This window comes from Thamnophis elegans, chromosome 3, assembly GCF_009769535.1.
Source record: "Thamnophis elegans isolate rThaEle1 chromosome 3, rThaEle1.pri, whole genome shotgun sequence".
NCBI classification, from domain to species: domain Eukaryota; kingdom Metazoa; phylum Chordata; class Lepidosauria; order Squamata; family Colubridae; genus Thamnophis; species Thamnophis elegans.
In genome coordinates, this window is record NC_045543.1 from 113,995,461 (window position 1) to 114,015,428 (window position 19,968).

At 37.4% G+C, this 19,968-nt stretch overlaps 1 protein-coding gene across 2 annotated transcripts; it reads right to left on the reverse strand.

The window, feature by feature from the left end:
* Positions 1-2,094: 2,094 nt before the first annotated feature.
* On the reverse strand, positions 2,095-15,745 carry ENC1 (ectodermal-neural cortex 1). Of its 2 annotated transcripts, none has more exons than XM_032213534.1 (3): positions 15,432-15,745; positions 7,907-9,708; positions 2,095-4,193 (listed from the first exon to the last, which is right to left on the reverse strand). In XM_032213534.1, exon 2 carries the CDS (start codon positions 9,694-9,696, stop codon positions 7,927-7,929), a length of 1,770 nt encoding a protein of 589 aa, XP_032069425.1. In that variant the 5' UTR covers positions 9,697-9,708; positions 15,432-15,745; the 3' UTR covers positions 2,095-4,193; positions 7,907-7,926. The 2 variants fall into 2 exon arrangements, with proteins under 2 accessions (XP_032069425.1, XP_032069426.1); XM_032213535.1 differs by having other exon boundaries at positions 15,389-15,745.
* Positions 15,746-19,968: the final 4,223 nt, after the last annotated feature.

Genomic DNA, 19,968 nt, shown 5'->3' on the forward strand with positions numbered 1-19,968 from the left:
TATAAATATTATGAAAATACATGGATGCATATATGTAAAGCTAGTCCTTGACTTACAATCAGTCACCTAACAACTGGAGGTACTGATAATTCAGTTCTGGAGTTCCAACAACCATTCCTCCTCCCCCAGATATATTATCATAATTTGGGCTCTTTGTAATCAGCCTGCATTTAAAGCCATTTGTAGTATTTTGTCATCACATAACTGCAATTTGGTTTTTTTTGCTTAATAATCAATTTGCTTAACCACAGCAAAAAAGACATAAAATCAGGCACAGCCACAAGGCAGCCTACTTAAAGACCATAGCCTGAGTCATGACCATAATTCTAGATACACTTGTTATCATGTTAATTCCTTATAAAAATAATAGAAATGCAAATGAATTCCCAAGGTTGTTGGATTTCTTATATTTCTTCTAACTAAAGATTGGAAGAAACCCCCCCCCCCCCCATCACCACAAAGTTATGCAGGGAAATGGAATCTAGTTGTTTTTTGTCCATAATCACTTCTTGTTGATTTCGATGAATCTAACCTCTAGTCTAGATTAATGTGTATTTAGTATGGAAAGGGAAAGGCACTAGTTATTTTTCACTTTATCCCTCAGGAATAATTCTATCTTGCATAATTTATTTCTCAAGTAGTATCAGTCTCTTAAGCCATGTTTCAAAAACTGAGGGCAGAAAGTTTATAAATGCTGGCACACAGAATCATCTCAAAGCTCCTGTCATTTTAGCTGTTGAACTTTAAAAGCTGATACACAGTTAAGAGTGACAGATTGGAACAAAGAACGTTCCAGTGTATCCAAAGCAGATATTACAAAACAATCAACTCCTGATTTTGAGACACCCTTTCCACAAAGACAGAACTTATACGCTGAGCTAAGCGTTTTTGTTTTGTTTTTATTAAGAAATAAAAACTTCAGAAGAACGTATTTAAGAGAAAATCTCTAATAATTTATTGACCTTCAGTTTCACATTGTGAAAAAAATGCAGTTTTACAAAACCTCAAAACGTAGTAGCATATACAAAAAAACACACAGACATTTTACTTCATTTATTTTTGTACGTGAACTGCATCTTCAGTTGCCAGACAAGGAACACTATTCAGTTCTAATCACTCTTATTCAGACAGGTGTCAGGCGTAAAGAAAAGGGGCTACACAATTATACCAGAAGTGGTAGGTTGTCCTTTGTTTAACGTTTCCACAGCAACTGGCCCACAAAATACGAAGAACTTTCTCGTCTTATGCCAAGGTTTTTGTGTGCACTCTTAAGTGAACCGCATTTTGTCTCAGAAGCGTGGGCTATTTTTTCAGACTGGAAATCACCAAGTAACGGAATCAAGATTCCCATGCTGATTCAAAGAGTAGGAGCTCAAAATATTCGCCTGCAGGGGTAGAGGCCCACCCTGATTTTCCATTCCCTTCTGCCTATACCCATGAAGTAAATCCAAGCACTTGAAAGCAAGCTACTGCTTTGAAATGCAACTGCAAAAACTTCAGACACTACAGGAAATTGGATGGTATTACAAAACAGGTTTGCGGTCTAAGCTCAACAATTCCATGGAGAAGTGCACAAACAGAATTCTGTCATTTCTCACTATAATGTTTTCACCCTTTTACATGTACACACACAAATAGCCATTAATTCCTATATAAAGTGAATGCAAAAGGCTAGCACTTACAATTGCTTTATTTGCATGTATGTTATAGGAGCAGTAATACCTCCAATCCTAATGTAAGTTAAGAGATATTTGAGAGAATTTGCAGGCAGGGCTTTATAAGAGCTTTGTGATAGCTTTTTTTTTAGATTTCCCAATTTGCCATAAGTTAATGCAGCTGTACTCTGTGCATTAACTTGCACAGCAATGTACTGGTTGTCAAACAACTCAGTGAAATGAATATTAATATAACTTCACTCTTGGATATTTAATTCAGAGTTCAGAAACAGAATTATTCTTAAATGAAGGCAACTGACCAATATTTTTGGATCAGATTGACCAAAGAAATTAGACTTCAGTCAACAATGTATAAATCAATAGAAGTTCACAATACAATGTTTATGTGTTTTATAATTCAGACTTTCTTTCAATCCTCTCTGCTACCCATGCTAAGAACCACAACTAACAATTTGAAAAACTTCACATACATTCATTTCTTACTTAAGATAATACATAAGAAATGCATATATATTGAGAATCCGGGGGTGGGAAGCACACTTACGGCAACATGAGAAAGCTCTCTAACGCCAATGGTTACAATCCTTAAACATGTTTACTGGGGAGTAAGCTCAAGTTAAGATATTAAAACCTACTTCAGAGTAAACATAGGATTGTGCCATGAACACAAATTGTTCTTTACAGTAAACTGTCAGAATTGAGCTACATTATCAAAATGTAAGCAGACGTGATCATTATAACTGTTTATAAGCATGCATGCATGCATTTCAAAACAATTTGCTTACACAACATTAAGACAACCAACCACAATGGAAGACTGGTAGCAGTATATTGTTTGGCTGTACCAATTCTTATGAAAAGCACAACTAGAAAGTTAAACAAAGGAACTATGGGCTAAGTACATCAGGAAAGACTGAATAGGTTTATTTTTACATTCAAGCCAAAAAATAAGTTGGTGGTGTAGGATATTTAAAAATCCTTTGATCGATCAGGATCCCACATATGATACTTCCAGCTACTATTCCTCTGAAAGCTCAGATTGCTAATGAATGCAAAACAATATATTAAATGAATTTAGCAACTCCCTGCTCCCCCATTGACCATCCTAATTATTATATCTAATAATATAGATATATATTATTATATTAAGAAACAATGGGGGAGGGGGTAGAGAATGGGTTTTAATTCCAATTTAATCCAAGAAGAAAAACCAAGAGAATTGGGGTTAATTTAAACAGACACTAACTCTTTCCCACAAGGGTTTCCCATCTCTTAAAGAGAATAAAATTCCCCTGGTCATATAAATGGCACATTAAAACATTCGATCAGGTATAAATAAATAAATAAACAAAACAAAACTGTATATCTCATATTGGAAAGATTTTAGAGGAAAAAAAGGTTCTGCAGAATTTCCCTCCAGTCCCCTTTCCAATAGTGATGAAGCTGCACAAAAAGAAAGCTACAAAAGCTATTGTCTCTCTTTCTAGATGTTTTCATTCAGAAGGCATGACTAGGCAAATAAAGTGTAACAGAAATACTATCAGCAGGGCAGACGTGTAATTCAGGGAGTCAATGGCTTGAGAAAACAACCTCCATGGCTTTGTCCTTCAGTACACATGCAATGTAAAATCGTTCCATTTCTGACCCCTACCCAGCTCTGAAATATTATTCAGCTTTTTTTTTGTGCAGCAGAACAAGTCAGAAATCACAGAATGTGCAAAACATAAGAGTCCGATAAGCCCTTATAACTTGAAAATTACTCCAGGCATTGTTTCAGCATGCAAGCACTGAACAATAAATAGCTGTATCTACAACAAGTAACAATTCAGAAGCAGGACAGTCATAATTAATAAATACAAGAAGAAATAAATTGCATGTATGTAGGGAAGAAGAGTCATTCTCCTTTCGCGTAGACGCTGGGGAAAAAAATTATTTTATTTTTTAATAATTGAGCTGCTGCTCCCTAAGAAAGTAATTCAAGAGCGAGCCACAACGCAGCTCACCAATTGAAACTGATGCTCCCAGCACTGCCTAGGACAAAGCTCATTGCCCTGGGCAAAACTGCATCTTCATTCACAAAGGATACATCTTGCTGAACCCTTGTATGCTTCCTTCGCAGCTGCTGTTGACACTTCAAACTGTCACAAAGGGAGGTGACAACCATTTCAAATTTTGCACACAAAAAGCAAAGTCCATGAAAATTGAGGGTTGTGCTGTGTTATGCAGCTCTGGAAAGTTCACCCCCCCCTACCTCCCCTCCCATTTGAAAGGATTATTAAACTTGACATTAATCCACAATTACTAACACAAGGACCCGACCATGGGTTCGTTCATTCATAATTAAACCATGTGCTGATATACTGAAAACAATATTCCCACTTCCATTCCTTCATTTCCAACTTTTAAGAATTTAGAAGGTGCAGGGTATCTTCTTCAAATTCAAAAAAGAAATGTCTTCATCAAAACCACTTCTCCACAGTTGGTTCCCAGGTTTACTCAGCGTTATAATGCAATAAACTAAAGAAAAGAAACAGAAACATTATAAACACTTTGATGGAGCAATATAACGTTTATATATGTTTTAAAGGTGTATAAAACAGACGCCTGTCATTATGTATCTTAAATATTAGATGCTGTAACCTCACTGATCGTATGTTATTCCTCTATAATGTAACCAGCAACTCTCTAGTTTAATAACATTAATAACTTGGCAGACAGAGGGAGAACGGTGCCTGAACGCAATAAATCAATCCTGCAAATGAAGAGACAGTTGATTGTTAAGGGGGAAAATAACGTAATGCAACATCTCTGTCATAACGTTGGCTGGCACAGTAGCAGGGACAGGCATTTTGGTCATGGGCCAAATCCAAGTAGCAAAGAAACAGAAGGAAAGGCAGCTTGTTGGAGAAAAGAATCACCAATCAATGCCTTATTAACCATGGAGGATCCTGAATAGAACTGATTCAGAATATGAAAGGCAGACATATTAATCCCCTTATTTAAAACATTTCTGCTATTCATTATGGCAGAACTCTCTTTTGTGGGGCTTTGTCCTGTAACAATGCAGTACGCTTCGCTGCCTCCCCATAGAAGCCTTTCCTATACGTCAATTATTCAGTGCAAAATATTAGCTTTGGAAGCCAGTGTTTGGCTTCTGTACTCCACCTTCTCACTCCATTATGCTCAGAGCCGGTTTTCAAACCAGGCACCATGCTGGTTTTTAAAGTAGCAATTAATAGCTCTGCCAGAACATATGAAGCGAAGTTTGATGGGATTTCCGCAGTGCAATTGTAAAAATTTGGTGGTTAACTTGGTGCGACTGATTGGAAGGTGCATGTGCACCTTAAAAGCACTGGGCAGGATCACAGAAGGTGTGTATGTGCAGTTTGCAAAAGAATACTATAGACACAATTTGCAATCTCTTGCATATTAAAAAACTAAAACCACTTTTACTGAAGGACAATCAGCTACATATTCCTGAGTTGAATTTGAAGCATATTATATTTTACACTGCAAAGCAACTTCATGGGGTTTTTTTTCTTAACTTTTTTTCCTTAACTCTTAACACACACAAAAAAAATTTTTTTTGCCTCCTGCTGCCCTATTAATGGGAAGAAAGGGCCAGGAGAAAAATGTTTTTGATTGGGGGACAATCAGAAGCATTTTCTTCTGGTCCTTTGTTCCCACTGATGGAGCAGCAGGAGCCACACATAAAAATTTATCACTGGGTACAGCGCAAACTGCAGGTTGGTTACGTTGATTCAGTTATACTAACCAATCACCCAAGTAAAACAGGTTGGGAGGATGGAGGAAAATGATACCGAGAGTAAACTCTTATTTGATTATCCTGAGAAAATAAGTCTTTCATATACAAACATATTGAAAGGAATAACAGGATAATCTTTCATTATCAGATGTAAGGAAATTTGATATTTGAAACACTACAATTAGATATATAAAATATTCTTAAAGTCCAATCTAAGATGGAAATGAGGCCTTTTTTTAATAAAAAGTAACTTATTTTATTTTAAAAATTTGCATCTACTGGAAACAATACTATCTATCACCTTATAGCATTTTTTCTTAATCTAGGGTCTGCCAGGACAATGGATGGAAATTATAGAACAGCTACCTTATAAGTTGTTAGATAACTAAAAAAAAAACGTGTAAAACTTTAATATACAAAACATTGAATATTAACACTGATGGGGGGGGGAGTGATTGATAGAAGAGTTTCAGGTACTTTGCTGTTTACTAGAAGGATAAAACTATTTCTCTGGAAATGTATCTAAATTCAGCCTAGACCAAAAGTACTGAACAATGCCTCGATGTATGTGGATCAAGCTTTAACTGAGAAAAATATGCCATGGGTTTATAGAGAATAAAAATATGCATTGCAGCTATTCTTTACAATTAAGATTGCAGTTCTGCAATTATACTGATAAGGATATTTGTATTTTGATGAATCAATTTACAATATACCGTGTTTCCCCGATTTTGATTCCTGAAATAAGTGCTTGGCCTTATTTTTGGGATGTCTTATTTTTGAGGTACAGGTGGTGGTAAGCGTGGTCACCTCATGGCTGCTGCAGTGTTGCAATATTTTTGGGGAGGGCTTACTTATGGGGAGGGCTAATGCGCTCTAAAGCCTGATTGGGCTTATTATCTGGGGAGGTCTTATTTTCAGGGAAACAGGGTACTATTGGGCCTCCTCACTGTTTTCTTCTTTACCCCCCCCCAAAAAAAATCTGTTCTGATTTTATTTCAAGTGCTACTTAGTTCTTTTTAATCTTGACACCAAAAGTTTTAACTTCATAAGAAAAGACTAACGGCAAGAAATATTTACAACTGGAATTATGGATACATTAAAAACTTCTAGATGATTGGATAAATTATAAGCAAGGTCTATTTAAAATGAAGTTCCCTGAAATATTTATACCTGAGCATATATACTGCTGGTTAATATGTGGCTTGAAGTTTTGAAGTCCTTTCAGCTTTTTTTACCCCAAGCACAATGAGCAATGAATACAAATGGCCTGCACGCATTCTAACAAAGCAAAATTTGCATCTGAGCCCAGCATGCTAACTCAGAAACATGCCCTGCTGAACTTAATGGTTCCTCTTTTCCTTACTAAAGGCCATAAACCTCTTGCAATCCTGGAAGAATAAAAAATAGATAAAAGGATAGGTTTATATTTATAGCTGGCCACTATTTAAATAAAAGGATATGTTGCAAGGAAGGTTTACTGGTAGTTTCAAAATGAAAAATCAGGAGGAAAATCAATAATAAAAAAAATGTAGCAAAAAGAAATACTGATATCTGGATGAGCTAGTTCAAACAAAATTGTTTTAAGTAGATACCAATCCATTAAAATCACAAACACTGCACCTGCCCACAACAGGTGCACACCTGAACCACTGCATTAAACTTTCAGATTGAATTTATGGGCTTTGAAACATCCCAAAGTGCAAACCAAAAATTACTTGAGCTAACTGGCATGTCTTTTAAACATAAGGTCAGAATGATTCACCATCGCACATACGAATTCTTTTCTAACTCCACCCCACCCTGGGGAAGCAGATTCTTATTGCTTCAGTTATTAATAGTCCCAATTCTATAAAGTCCAAGATATAGTCTTATAATATTTCATATAAAGTTTTCTTTCAAATATATATATATATATATATATATATATATATATATATATATATATATATATTATATATATATAATTTAAATTGTAAGGTGTGGATATGGCAACAAAGTCTTAAAAGAATAGGACATAGCTGAACAAAAGAAAAAAATGTGAGAAAACTATAATTTTAATTAAGTAGATTTTCTCCTAGATTGCATTTTATTAAGATCATTTGCAAATGAGTGTGGGGGGAGGGAAATATATCTATGTGAACAACCCATAATTGCCTTAGGAACAATCTTACATAAATAAGCCTATAAATTAATAATCATGGATAGATACAGATGTACTAATATGGATACTTGTGCATGACCAATTCATGCACTATTTAACTGGGGATAACCAGGATAATTCTTATATATGAACAAAGTATCTTATGAAACAGATATTTTTATTTATTTATTATATTTATTCATGCACTGGTTGAGTCATGCCAGCTTTTTTGCTTCCTGTTTATTCAAATGAATATGCAGTTTTGATTTATTAAAAAAGTGAATTTATAGCCACTTATATTTTCAATAAGCAATTTCTCACCTGTATAAGCACACATGCAGTTAAGAAGGGAGATGTTTCCATGTGCTCACAAATGCAGTTGGGATTAGCGAATAGGGCACTGTGGTTATGCTGTTCCACATATCAAGTGTGGGGTCATAACAATCTAATGTTTTGCATCTCTGGATTCCAAAGTAGCCTCCCACAACATATAACTTGTTTCCAGATGCAACAGCATGGCAACTCATTCTCTTAGCTGTCACATCTCCCACTTTGGTCCACTGGTAAGTTTCACTGTTGAATTTATAAGCTGAGCAAGCGGAGAATTCAGTATCTCCACCCATAATAAAAATTTGGTTACCGAGAACAGCTGCAGCTGTGTATCGCCATGGCTGAGGACAAGTGGCTGGTACAGTCCACCTGTTTTCACCCAGGTCATAACATTGTACTTTTGGAAGCTTATCATGACTGACACTGGTACCACCAAAAGCAAAGAGTTTTAACTTTGCACTGACTACAGCAGCATTGCTTACTCCTTCTCGAAGTGGGGCAACCATTGTCCATTTATTAGTCACAGGATCATACTGTTCTACTTGTTTTAAGGATACTGAGGGAGAGGCTGGAAGACAACCAGTGGCTGCTGTGTGACCTCCTACAACATATAGACAGTGTTTGAGTTCAGCAGAACCATGGCCAAACCGAGCAACTAGCATTGGAGCTGCTTTGGACCATTCTTCATGAAGCGTATCATATACCCAAACATCTTTAGAGACTCCATTTTCAGATCCTCGACCGCCAGTAATATAGACTTTACAGCCAATTGCACATGCACTGAATTCCTTCCTTGGGCTTGGAATGTCAGCTTTTGGAATGATCTCCTTTGCTTTTTGGTCGACAAGATATAATTTGTCACACATAAATGTCTGGCCTCCCAGAAGAAATAAGGCATGTCCAGTTTTTCGAGGCCTAGCACATAAACTAGTGACTACACCGTCATTCTGCAGAATCTTCAATTTGCACCTGATTGCTTCCTCTACAACCTCTTTACTTTTCCTTTGCTTGGTGATAAGCTCTTCAGTAGCTACATTTTCCATTAGGTATATGGCTGGCAAAAGAGCCAGTCTCACAGTCTGCAATAATTCTGGCAGGTAACAGTGACGTTTAATTATATCATAGTTAATCCAGTTCATGGCAGACTCATAAACTAATCGTTCATCTTCAGTCTCTAATTCTTCACTAGAGAGCAGCTGAACAACTATGTCTTTTGGAAGCTGGAGAAAATCTTCACTTTTACTGATGGTCTGGAAGTTGCTAAGGCACATCCTCCAAGAGAGCTCATAAAGTTTGGTACACTGATGAGCATCCGACAGAAGCAGCATGCCAAGGCAATTGGTATGATGAAGGTTCTTCTCCAAGAATTCTGCACAAGCATCTCTAATGTCTTGGAATTCCAACATATCACCTGCTTCCAAGAGGGACTCTGCATTTTCTTCATTGATGATGACCCTTGAAGAGTACGCGTAGTCCAGAAGAAGTTCTAGAACCTCTGGATGGATGGAATTGTGGAAGTTGACTTCACTGGCCTGGCTTTCTTTAAGACCGCCGCTGAACATAGCTTCAAAATATCGGCTACAGGCAGCTAGGACAGCTCTATGGCAAGGAAATGACTTGTTTCCAGCATGGAGGAGTACATCTGTAAATAAACGCTGTTGACGCAGAAGATTCAGATGAGTGAGGACACTATCAGCATATGAAGATTTGTGAAATAAATATATGTTTATAGAGCCAGTGCTGGCTCTAGACTTCCGATTCTCATGCATGCTGACTGACATTTTCTTCCACACCTAAATGTTAAAAAAATAAATATGATTAAGAAATATCAAAATACAAGAATGTTTTAAAAATAAGTTACCTGTACACATCTACTGGGAAGTCTATCCTTTGACTACAGAGTTTATTTCCAAAACTTAAAATTGTGGTTTAAAAAAAAACAGTTGCAAAACACAAGAATATGCTAAGCAACATCAAACAGGAGCTGAGGACATCCAATCCTATGCCTGTTTTTCCTACTATACGTTTCTTAACTGGCATAGTCTAAAAATAATTGCTCAAGACAGCAGGATTATCTTGGCAAACCAGACCTCCCACTTTCGTAACGATATAAGTGGCAGTTTCAGAATGGGTGAAAAAAAAAAGACAGGTCTGAATTTTTCCCACACCTTTCCAGCATACAGCAGCTGATTTAATAATTATGTACTGACACACATATTTAAAAACATGCTTCTGCCTTGAATCATAGTAGAACAAGCAACAAGGACATTACAGTCAGGAATACTTTAAGGAACACAAGCATCCACAAATTAACCCTATTAAGATTATAGTCTGATAAAACCAATTCCACCCACAGCATGAAAATATGTAAAAAGTTAAGACACAAATAGATCATTCCCAGCATATTTTGCTTTAATTACTATAATGTTACCAGTATATTTTTACCTCAAAGCTACATATCTCTCCAGCAAGAGATACTTTAAGGTGGCACACATGTGATTTAATTATATGCTGAAAGAGTTTCTCAGCCTAGTATATCCCAGATTTCTTGAATCTTTATTCCCACCAATTTAGCGAAAGGCCAAAAATTATGAAAAGGAACAAGATGCTGACTGGAAAACAAATCCTACAGTAAATAGGAATTTCCACCAATGCTGGGGAAGGAGAGAAAAATCCCCAAAACTTCAATATGGAACATGCTTACCTAAACTATACAGGATCAAAGTTTTTTCAAGGTAAAATCATTAGAATAAATTCAGAACTTAAAACTACTACAAAGACACCAGGAGAATAAGACACAATTTCTGAACTAATCAATCACGCTAAGCTGCCACTGACACCTGGATTTATATTAATACACTAAATGAAAAGGAAATAACATTCTGGTTTGGAATGTTGTGTGAGCCTAACCATTTTTCTGGAGCAAAATTTCAATTCTGCCAGTGAAAATTTTCCTCATTAAAAAAAACCCACCTCTGCTGATATTGACAGAATCTGCCAACGTTGTTTACTTTCCAGCTATGCCGTCCCAGAAGAATTAAGATTCAACAAAAATCACCTTTCTATCCCCCCCCTTCAAGATATGGTCATCTGTCCTGCTTCAATAAATCTACCACATATTGAAGGAGCCATTCTGTGTTCAGAAGTTATACTGGCTCTAACTCCAATAATTTGATAAGGCAATGATTCAACCTATGACAAGAGACCTGCAAATTGTAATTGCTGGTCTTATAAGTACACATTCAAAAATGTTGTCCTAATTTGGAAAAACAAGTAATGTGCAAGGGAATGGCAAGCAGATGATCAAGGGAGACAATATCCTGTTGTCTATGATGGAGAACTCTTATATTCATAACAGAATCAGAAGTCCCCTGGAGATGTTCCTACCAGCTGCACAGGTTCAACCTGTTCAGGTGTCATAGAAACCACTACTGCCCATAGAAAAAGACTATCTCCACAACCAAGGAAGGAGTGAAGAAAGACAAAAATATAATCTGGCACAAGCTTTCCCACAAGTCTGCCCATCACCAGACCAGAAAAAGTCAACAGAAACTAGCAAACGGAAACTGAACTACTCATTAAGCTGCTATTTAGTGATGAATCAGATATGACACCTGAGAGGACTTGGTCAGTACTTAGAAATGGGTAACAGACAATAAGCTCAGGACAGAAAGCCTGTGTTCAATTCACTACAATGCCTCACTTTCCTCAGGGAAAAGATGACCAAATAGGGAAAGTGAGAATGTAGGAATAAGTAGGACCTATTCTAATGAAGCATGTGATTCCTCCAAATTTTCCTGTTTAGTATTACTTTGTGACAGCACCCTTCCCTAGTATTTTGTCACTTGTAAAGGTGCTGTCACTGCTAAGTATGTTTAGAAACTGCTAAGAGATTAGAAGTTTTGCAGTTTGAGTCTAATATTTATTCAAAACGAAGTAATACAAGTTGGAGAAATAAGTTTTACTTTTTTGTGGCACTACTTATCATTATCATGTTTTTAATATATCAGCTGTCCAGAGCTACAGTCAGAGAGCTGGGCAGCCATATCAATTACATAAATGAAAAATCAAACTATTATGAGGTGATATCTGTAACAATTAAGCATCAATTGTTATACCTACAATGATACACTTCGATAGCCAATTATTCTCATTTTTTTGACTTGTTGGTCACTTAGTCACTACCATAAAGGATTTTTTCTTTTCTTTTTTTCAATTTTTTTTTATTTTCAAAAATATTTTGTATCCTTGGAGGAAAATGTGGTTGTTTTAATATCTGCTATGCTTACCTTAAAGAAATGGTTAAAAGATAAATCTACCCATCACTGGGGATGTTTGTTAATTTGTTGAAGTATACCACAAATGTATACTTCATACTTATTACAACTTCAATGCAAAATGCACATGACCACTAGATAGCAGCAAAGAAAAGTATTGTAGCTTTTTGTTGCCAGCTCTAATGGCTACTACGGATTTCAACAGCACAGCTATGGTATGTATGTTGTACCCAGTTTAACATATAAATTAAAATCTTAAAATAATTTCCTATGAATTAAAAGATTCTTATGACTAAGCTAACTTTCACTAATCTATATTTATATGTATGGACTGAAACACCTACAATTCCCCAATAGCATGGGAATATACAGTCCTGGGTCATTTATAGAGAAGAATCTCAATCACATGAATTGCTTTATTTCAGCTATGTTATTCCCATTTTTAAAAGCTAAAAAGTTAAAATCCCTATGAATAATCCTCTCCCACCTCACTTTCCAGGTAATTTTTTTAACAAATTATGAGGTTGTAGGTGCTAATCCAAACATACCTTCTGTTAGAATAAGGCTGCAAATTTGTTTGTAATCTTCTAATAACACAAGATGAAAATATACCTTAACATTGATATATTGTTAATTATGTAGTAATTTCTTCTAAGTTCTGCTTCCTAATATGTGCTTAGGCAATTTTTTCCTAAATGGTTCAAAAAGACTACTGCAATAACCATTGAAGACTTTTAACAATGCAATTTATTGATTGTCTCCCATGTGGTTCTATGCTAATACACTCCTTATGTAAGCTCCCTATTATTTAGACATTTCCGGGTCCCACAATCTATCAAATACAGCCCATTCTAAACTTTCTGCTATCACTGCAAACTGTCTTAAGTATGGACTACATGATCTGAATAGCCACTTCCAGTGCTATAATTCTAAGCCATAAATAGTTCTACCAAGTTATTTACAACACCAAACAAACCATCAAATAAAGGCAATGCCATTCAGATAATTTATCTTATGAAAGTTAAATTGTATATCTAAAATACACTGAAATTAACAGTTGAGCCATATACATGATTTAAGTAAACCTCAAAAAAACCAGGTGGGATTTATTCACAGCCAAAGCTACACAGAAAGCAAGTTTGGTCTAGTGGTTAAGGCATCAGGCTAGAAACTGGAGGTTGTGAGTTCCAGTTTCAATTTAGGCATAAAGCCAGCTGAATGGCTTTGGGTTAGTCACTCTCACTCTCTCAGCCCTAGGAAGGAGGCAATGGCAAACTACTCCTGAAAAACATTTCCAAGGAAACTGCAGGAATTTGTCCAAGCAGTCTCTGAAAATCAGACACAATTAAACATAAAGGTGGAGGGGAGAGTACATAAGAATTGAAGTGTGAATTATTGTATATTAAGAATTCTTTGGAATAATTACAGAACTGATGGCTCTTAATACGTTTTTCCCACTCACATCTTAGTTTAGAAGAAATGACTTTGTGAGACAAATTTTATCCTCAGTTTCCAACATTACTCTATCAAAATATTTGTAATTCTCAAATAGCACAAGGCTATCCTTCATTATTTGTTCTTCAACCTCTGGAATTACAAGCTATGTCATTATTGAATTTGGAAGCTTTACTTTGTTCCCAAACCAATCTGATAGTGTGGTCAAGTCAATGGAAGTAATCAAAGAACTGACTATAACCATTATTTCTTCATTCAAAGAGAGACATAGAAACACATTATTGGAATGTTATTTTCCAGTATTCTGAATTTGGATAGCTCTTCTAAAAATTATTCAAAAACATGCACACACAAGTGTAAGCAAGCACATTCAAGCTTGTAAATTGTATAGCTTTTATTATCTTAAAAATCTTTTAGCAGCCAATCTAGTATGTGCATTGTATCTTTTTAATAATTTTATGTTTTTCAATGCAGCAATATGCCAACATATTATGAAAAAAAAGCCAGGGAAGGAAATATTTTACTTCCTTTGTGTAATGGCTGAGACTTCAAAAGAGCTGTAAGAGGGGTGGGCTCAGTTACTAAGCAAATACTGATAAGCTTATCATACTACGCCACACATATCATTGGGTAAAGAATCTGCTCTGTTATTTTGCTAATTTTGGTTTGCAGCGATCCCCTTTCCATTGCTATAATTAATGGATAGAAATTCTATTCACTAGAAACAGTTGGATGAGCCATAAGTCTACCGGTTTTTTGTTTTTTTTAAATTACTATCTTCTGATATCACTGGTTTCTTTTATTCCATAACATCAGACAGGTGTAAACATTTATTTTTAAGCTGGTAAATTTAAGCTTCCAAATTTTTTTTACAATGTTACAAGAGATGGGAATAAAAATGTGTATTTGAAGGAAGAGTTTTCCCATCCTGTTTCAACACATCTTGTTTTAAATTCTGAGGACCAAATGGTGCTCGAGTCTAAAACTAAGAGGTTTTGAACGGGCATAGCTCGGACCCCACTTCTTCCCTACTTTTACGCGCACCCCCTGCAACTACGCGGAAGAGCAGCGGACCACGTGCGCCCCTCTTCAACGAAATACAAAAAGCTCCGTCAACGGCTGCCTCCCGCTTCCCCTCTCTTCGCTTTGAAGTGGAAGGGGGAGAGAGAGAAAAGAGGCAGGCAGCCCTGGGAAAGGAAGGAAGCCAGCAGCACACCCCTCTGGCCCTCCTCCTTCCTGTAGGACGGAAAGGAACAAATGCGCCCTGCCTGGAGGTGCACCGACCCAAGTCCTCTAAAGCGCAAAGCATTGGAGAGGCTAAGGTCGACCCGAGTGCAGGGGAAATAAAAAACCAGCTTAGGATTTGCACCTTCTGAGCCCGCACCTTTTTTTTTTAAAGAGTAGTTTCGGTACTCCCTCAGCGTTAAAACTCTTTGCAGGGTGTCCAAACCGCCTCTGTGCGACCCATTGGAGACCCCTGCAACTGAAAACAAAATCGCTTTCGGGTCTCCCGCTGCAGCCCCTCCGCTCAGCAATACAATAAATCGCGCTGGATTCAGCAGCGATTCCTTCTGAGTGAACCACGCCGCGCTGTGGGGTAGTTAGACTCAGGCTGCAGACGAAGCAGCGTCTTCTTCCACCACCACCACCACCACCGCTATCCCTCCGGCAAAGACCCACAACCGGCGCTCGCCGAACCGGCTTAGGTTCCCCACCCCATCACGCCCGCCTAGGCGCGAACCTGTTCCTGCGGCAACAGGTCGGCGCGCGAGGGTCCCACTTACAGCCGCCGCTTCCTCGGATCCTGCCTCCTGGGAGCCCTCGCAAGTTCACGGCATGGGGAGCCAAGCTTCTGTCCTCCGTCGCGCACGTTCCAGCGGGCGGCTCTCCCTAGTCGTTCGTCTCGCGTGGAGAGACCGAGAACGCCCGCCTTCCCCTCCCGGCCACCAGAAGAGCGACGCGGCCCCTGCTCGGCGACTGTCCCGGTTGACTCCGCACGCTTGTACGAAGGGGAGCGACGGCGCTCCTGCTGCTGCGAAGAAGGCGGGCAGAGAGGCCGAGGAGGAGGGGCGCCGCTCCTCCTGTGGCCTCGGCGAGTGCGAGGCAGAGAGTATATGGGCCTGCCGGCGGGGAGGACCCGAGATGCAAAGAGTGAATGACACGTGGGAGGCGGGGAGGAAGGCGGGCGGGGCCTGGCTCTGCTGCTGAAAGAGTCCCTGGACGTCGCCCGGGTATCACCCGGGGGAGAGGAAGAGAGAGAGAGAGAGAGAAAAGGTGCGGGCGGGAATGTGGATGAGGCGCTTCCTTTCCTTTCGCTCGGAAGCGGCGTTGATGTGAAGGAACATCCCGGCTCTGGTTTTTTTTTTACACCGGCCCGTGCACGTTCCGCAGATTTCTCTGTGGGAGACGTCCGGGCAGAAGGGCCCAGGTTCTTTCGTGCCGAAGAGCCTGTTTTGCAGTTAAGAACGCAGGCATTGTTGGACGGCGTCCGTCGACGGGGTGTCTTTCAGACATGAATTCTAGCTGGGAGGTTATGGTAGTTGTAGTCCAACACACAAGTGCAGAATCGTACAGAAGGATAATGAAAAACGGTACACAGACACATACACATCCTACTTTATGCTTCCTGTTAAACATAACGAACACACAGCTCGGACATTATCTTATTTTTCTTCCAGTTAAGTTCGATACCAAAGGGGGGGGGATACAATAAAAATAAAAGGTAACTTTCTTAGCAAAGCAACCCCAACGCTGGAATTAGGCACACAGTTTTATACATGCTTAAAGGTGGCAGGAGTTGTATTCTCAATTGAATTCACTGGAGGTTAAGAATACAGTGTTCATACACAGATACACACACACTGTATCCATAATCTCCAATGAATTCAAAAGAGAATAAAACTGCCACTTCTAAGCATCTAATATACTGCAGTTAATAGGAACTGGATGTTTCCTACTCTTGTTCTTGAACAAAATGATCATTCGGTCCTTATCAGGTTCCATATTCATAGAAGAATATTAGAGTAAACTTAGCATAAGAAATAATACCTGAGGGGCATTTTATGTCAGGATAAACCATGTTTTCTTTAACCATGTTTTAATAGGCCATAATCAAGTTCACATAGAAGATTAAGCCACAAATCAGGAAGTGTTGCCTGAAAATTTTGTATCTGGTTTTTATTTTCTATAAAGTTGTGATGGAGTCTAAATGCAAAATTGATGCTTTAAACAGATATAACTGATACATAATTCAGTTATTTTTCTATTGGTGGCCATAAATTGTATAAAACTGACAACTTGGACTTATACAACATTTAAAGTTCAAACAAATCCACATCATTATTATTGCTTTCATAATAAGTAGTTCAATACTATTTACTAGTATTAAATTGTATACATACACACACACACACACACACACACACACACACACACACACACATATATATATATGAAAATATATATATAACCTTATATATATATACACATACATACATACATACATACATACATACATACATATATCCAGTAAACAAGACCTAGAGCATAGTGTGAACCCAATTGTTGGGTAACCTATGGGCTGTTGCTTAGCAAGTTGTATGCACTAGGTTTGTTTAGCATATGGCATTTATAGAGATCATGCAATTGCTGATATACAAATTTAGTTTAAATAAAGATTATATGTGCTAGATGATTCTGCTTTATTCACTGAGCAATGATTATAACAACCATGACAAGGCTAAACTCAGGCATAGAGAAGAAAAAGGAAGATGATCAGGGGAAAGATGTGTTTTGTGCACTTAGCTTATATTAGCGCATTGTACCACATTTCAAACTTGTAAAAGAATCATTGGTCAAAAGAATTGAGCTCCTTTAGGTGACAGATGATCCAGACTTTTGCCAATAGCTGAATGTTCTTACTGGATTATCAGTAATCTAGACATATGGTTGAAGGAGATTTTATCAGTCTTTTCCACCCTCTTACCAGATTGGAACCTGGGAGTTTTCAATACATCATTCAAGCCATACTTTTGCTAAGCACAAATCAGTCCAAATGCAGTCATATTAGCCTATCAGCAATCTACAACCTATAATAGTTTGCAAGAAACTTGTTGCTTTATACTGCATGGTTGACTAAACACTGTTAAAGTACTTAGGATCCAGATAGCTTGAATGCAGATGCTCTCCCTTATGTCTGCTGGGAGATGGTGAATCACCTAGAGTATAAAAATAGCCCTAAAGGAAGCAAAATGAGACTGTCTAAATTTCTCCCAAGAGGAAGTTCATAATTTCACTTGGCTCATTGGCAAGACTTTTGTTTCCTTACAGAGAAAAAAAAAACCTTACAAGATCATAAAACTAGAGGAGAAAATAATATCTATGACTCCCAATTTCTCTATTTTTTCCAGTTACAATTTAAAATACAACAAAACACCATAGCAAGGATCAACTAGGTACTAGATATCCAAAGACTCAGTTATTATAATTGGTAAAATATAATAAATAAGTTGACTGACCCAAATATTAAAACAAATGTTAAAAGGAGAAGGAAAGAGAGACATTAAAATGTTACAGAGCCTGCACTCTTTAAAAAATCATGAATATGGAAATCTAATATTAATACATGCGTCCATTGATGTCAAATTTATTTCCGTTGCCATGGTAAAAAATAATCTCAAATCAATCTCAGTTATGGATCTGGCTGCTGGGTATACTATAATAGTGGGAACCAGAATGTTATCAAAATCTCTGGATGTTCCTCTGTGCTAAAGCTTTGTTACATTGAACTTAAATTAGACCATGCTTGTGGCTTTCCAGAGAGAGTGATGAAAATCTAGTCCCTAATTTAGATAGTGCTGCTTGGTACAGATGTCTTCAATTTAGCACCATAAATGTTCCCATTGTTTTAAATGGTAGGATTTGTAAAAGAATAATCATCACTCTTCTTTTGCATAGGACATTTGAAGGAGGACATTTGAAGGAGTGCCAAAAAAACAACCCCCTATTTAAAAGTTTTCTTTTGTTTGAGAACTGTAGTCTTTATTAACGAAAAAGAGTCATAAGAATTAAGACTGGGCTTCAAAGCTACACATAAAGAGTTGGCACTTCTATTGAGCAGGAACACACGTTGCCTCTTTAATAAGAGAAGTGTAATAAAGAATTGTTTTAAAAGCCATTTTTAAAAGCAGGATTTGTCCTTGTAAAATGTACTAAAGCAAACAAACAAAAATAAAATCCATATGTATTCTTAATGGAACTTTTTTCAAATTACTTAAGAGTACTTTTTTATATCATTTTAAAACGTAATGTATTTAAATCAAATGTATTTCTGTAAGATCACTCCAATGGTAACATGGTACATACTGTTAGTGTAACAGCATTTATCAGTATTACTCAAATGAAGCTGAATATTATTGGTTGCTTATTTTCATTTCCTTTTGCTTTAAGGAAGTTCTGAGTATATTGTATATCTTTATCTTTCAAAACTTTCTTTAAAGCTAGATGCTTCTCATTTTCATATAGAGTTGTGCATAGACTGGGTAGATTCTTAGGAGAAGCGAACTAATTAGTTCTTATCTCTATAACAAAACACACCAAAGTACTATAACATCTTACATATTTTTGATTCCTTGGTCCCCACCTCCAGGAATGGCCTGGACTGCTTCCATGCCCTGGTTGTGACTGAATTTACTTTAGGTTCATTTTATATGTAGTAGGAACATTGAAAGTTTATATAATGGGAACCTCCAGCAATGCAAACTTGCTAAAGCTTCTTCAAGATAAATGCACGTACAACTGATTTGAAATCCAATTGACTCTATCTCTAGTAGGTAAAACTTACAGAGTAGTAGTTTCTGGAACGTTTATTGTGTTTTTTGTTTTGTTTCACTACAAGCATTACCTGGATCTGGATAAGAAATGAAAGGAAACGTAAGTCCTCCACCTGAAAATTGTGACGTCAAATTCTCCAGAATGCAGCAAACAATCAAAAACCCCAAGGACGTCTTGTGCAAATGTGATGTTAGCAGTTGATTCTATTTTGCACACACTGGAGACAGACAGGTTTCTTTCAGAGCTATATTTCCTGTGATACAATGGCCGTCATGGTTGTGCCTTCTTATTATTTCTTTGTTCCTGTGCCTAATCCTTTTCTCAAATCTTAACAATTGCCCATGTTTTCTTTGCTAGTTTATGTTTCTCAGTAAATTCAATATGCTTTACCAAAGAGACATTTTCTTTGGTGTCAATCTGTGCTTTGTGGACGTTATAATCTGGTAACATGCCTCAGAAGACATAAGCCTCACTAGATTCACAACCAGA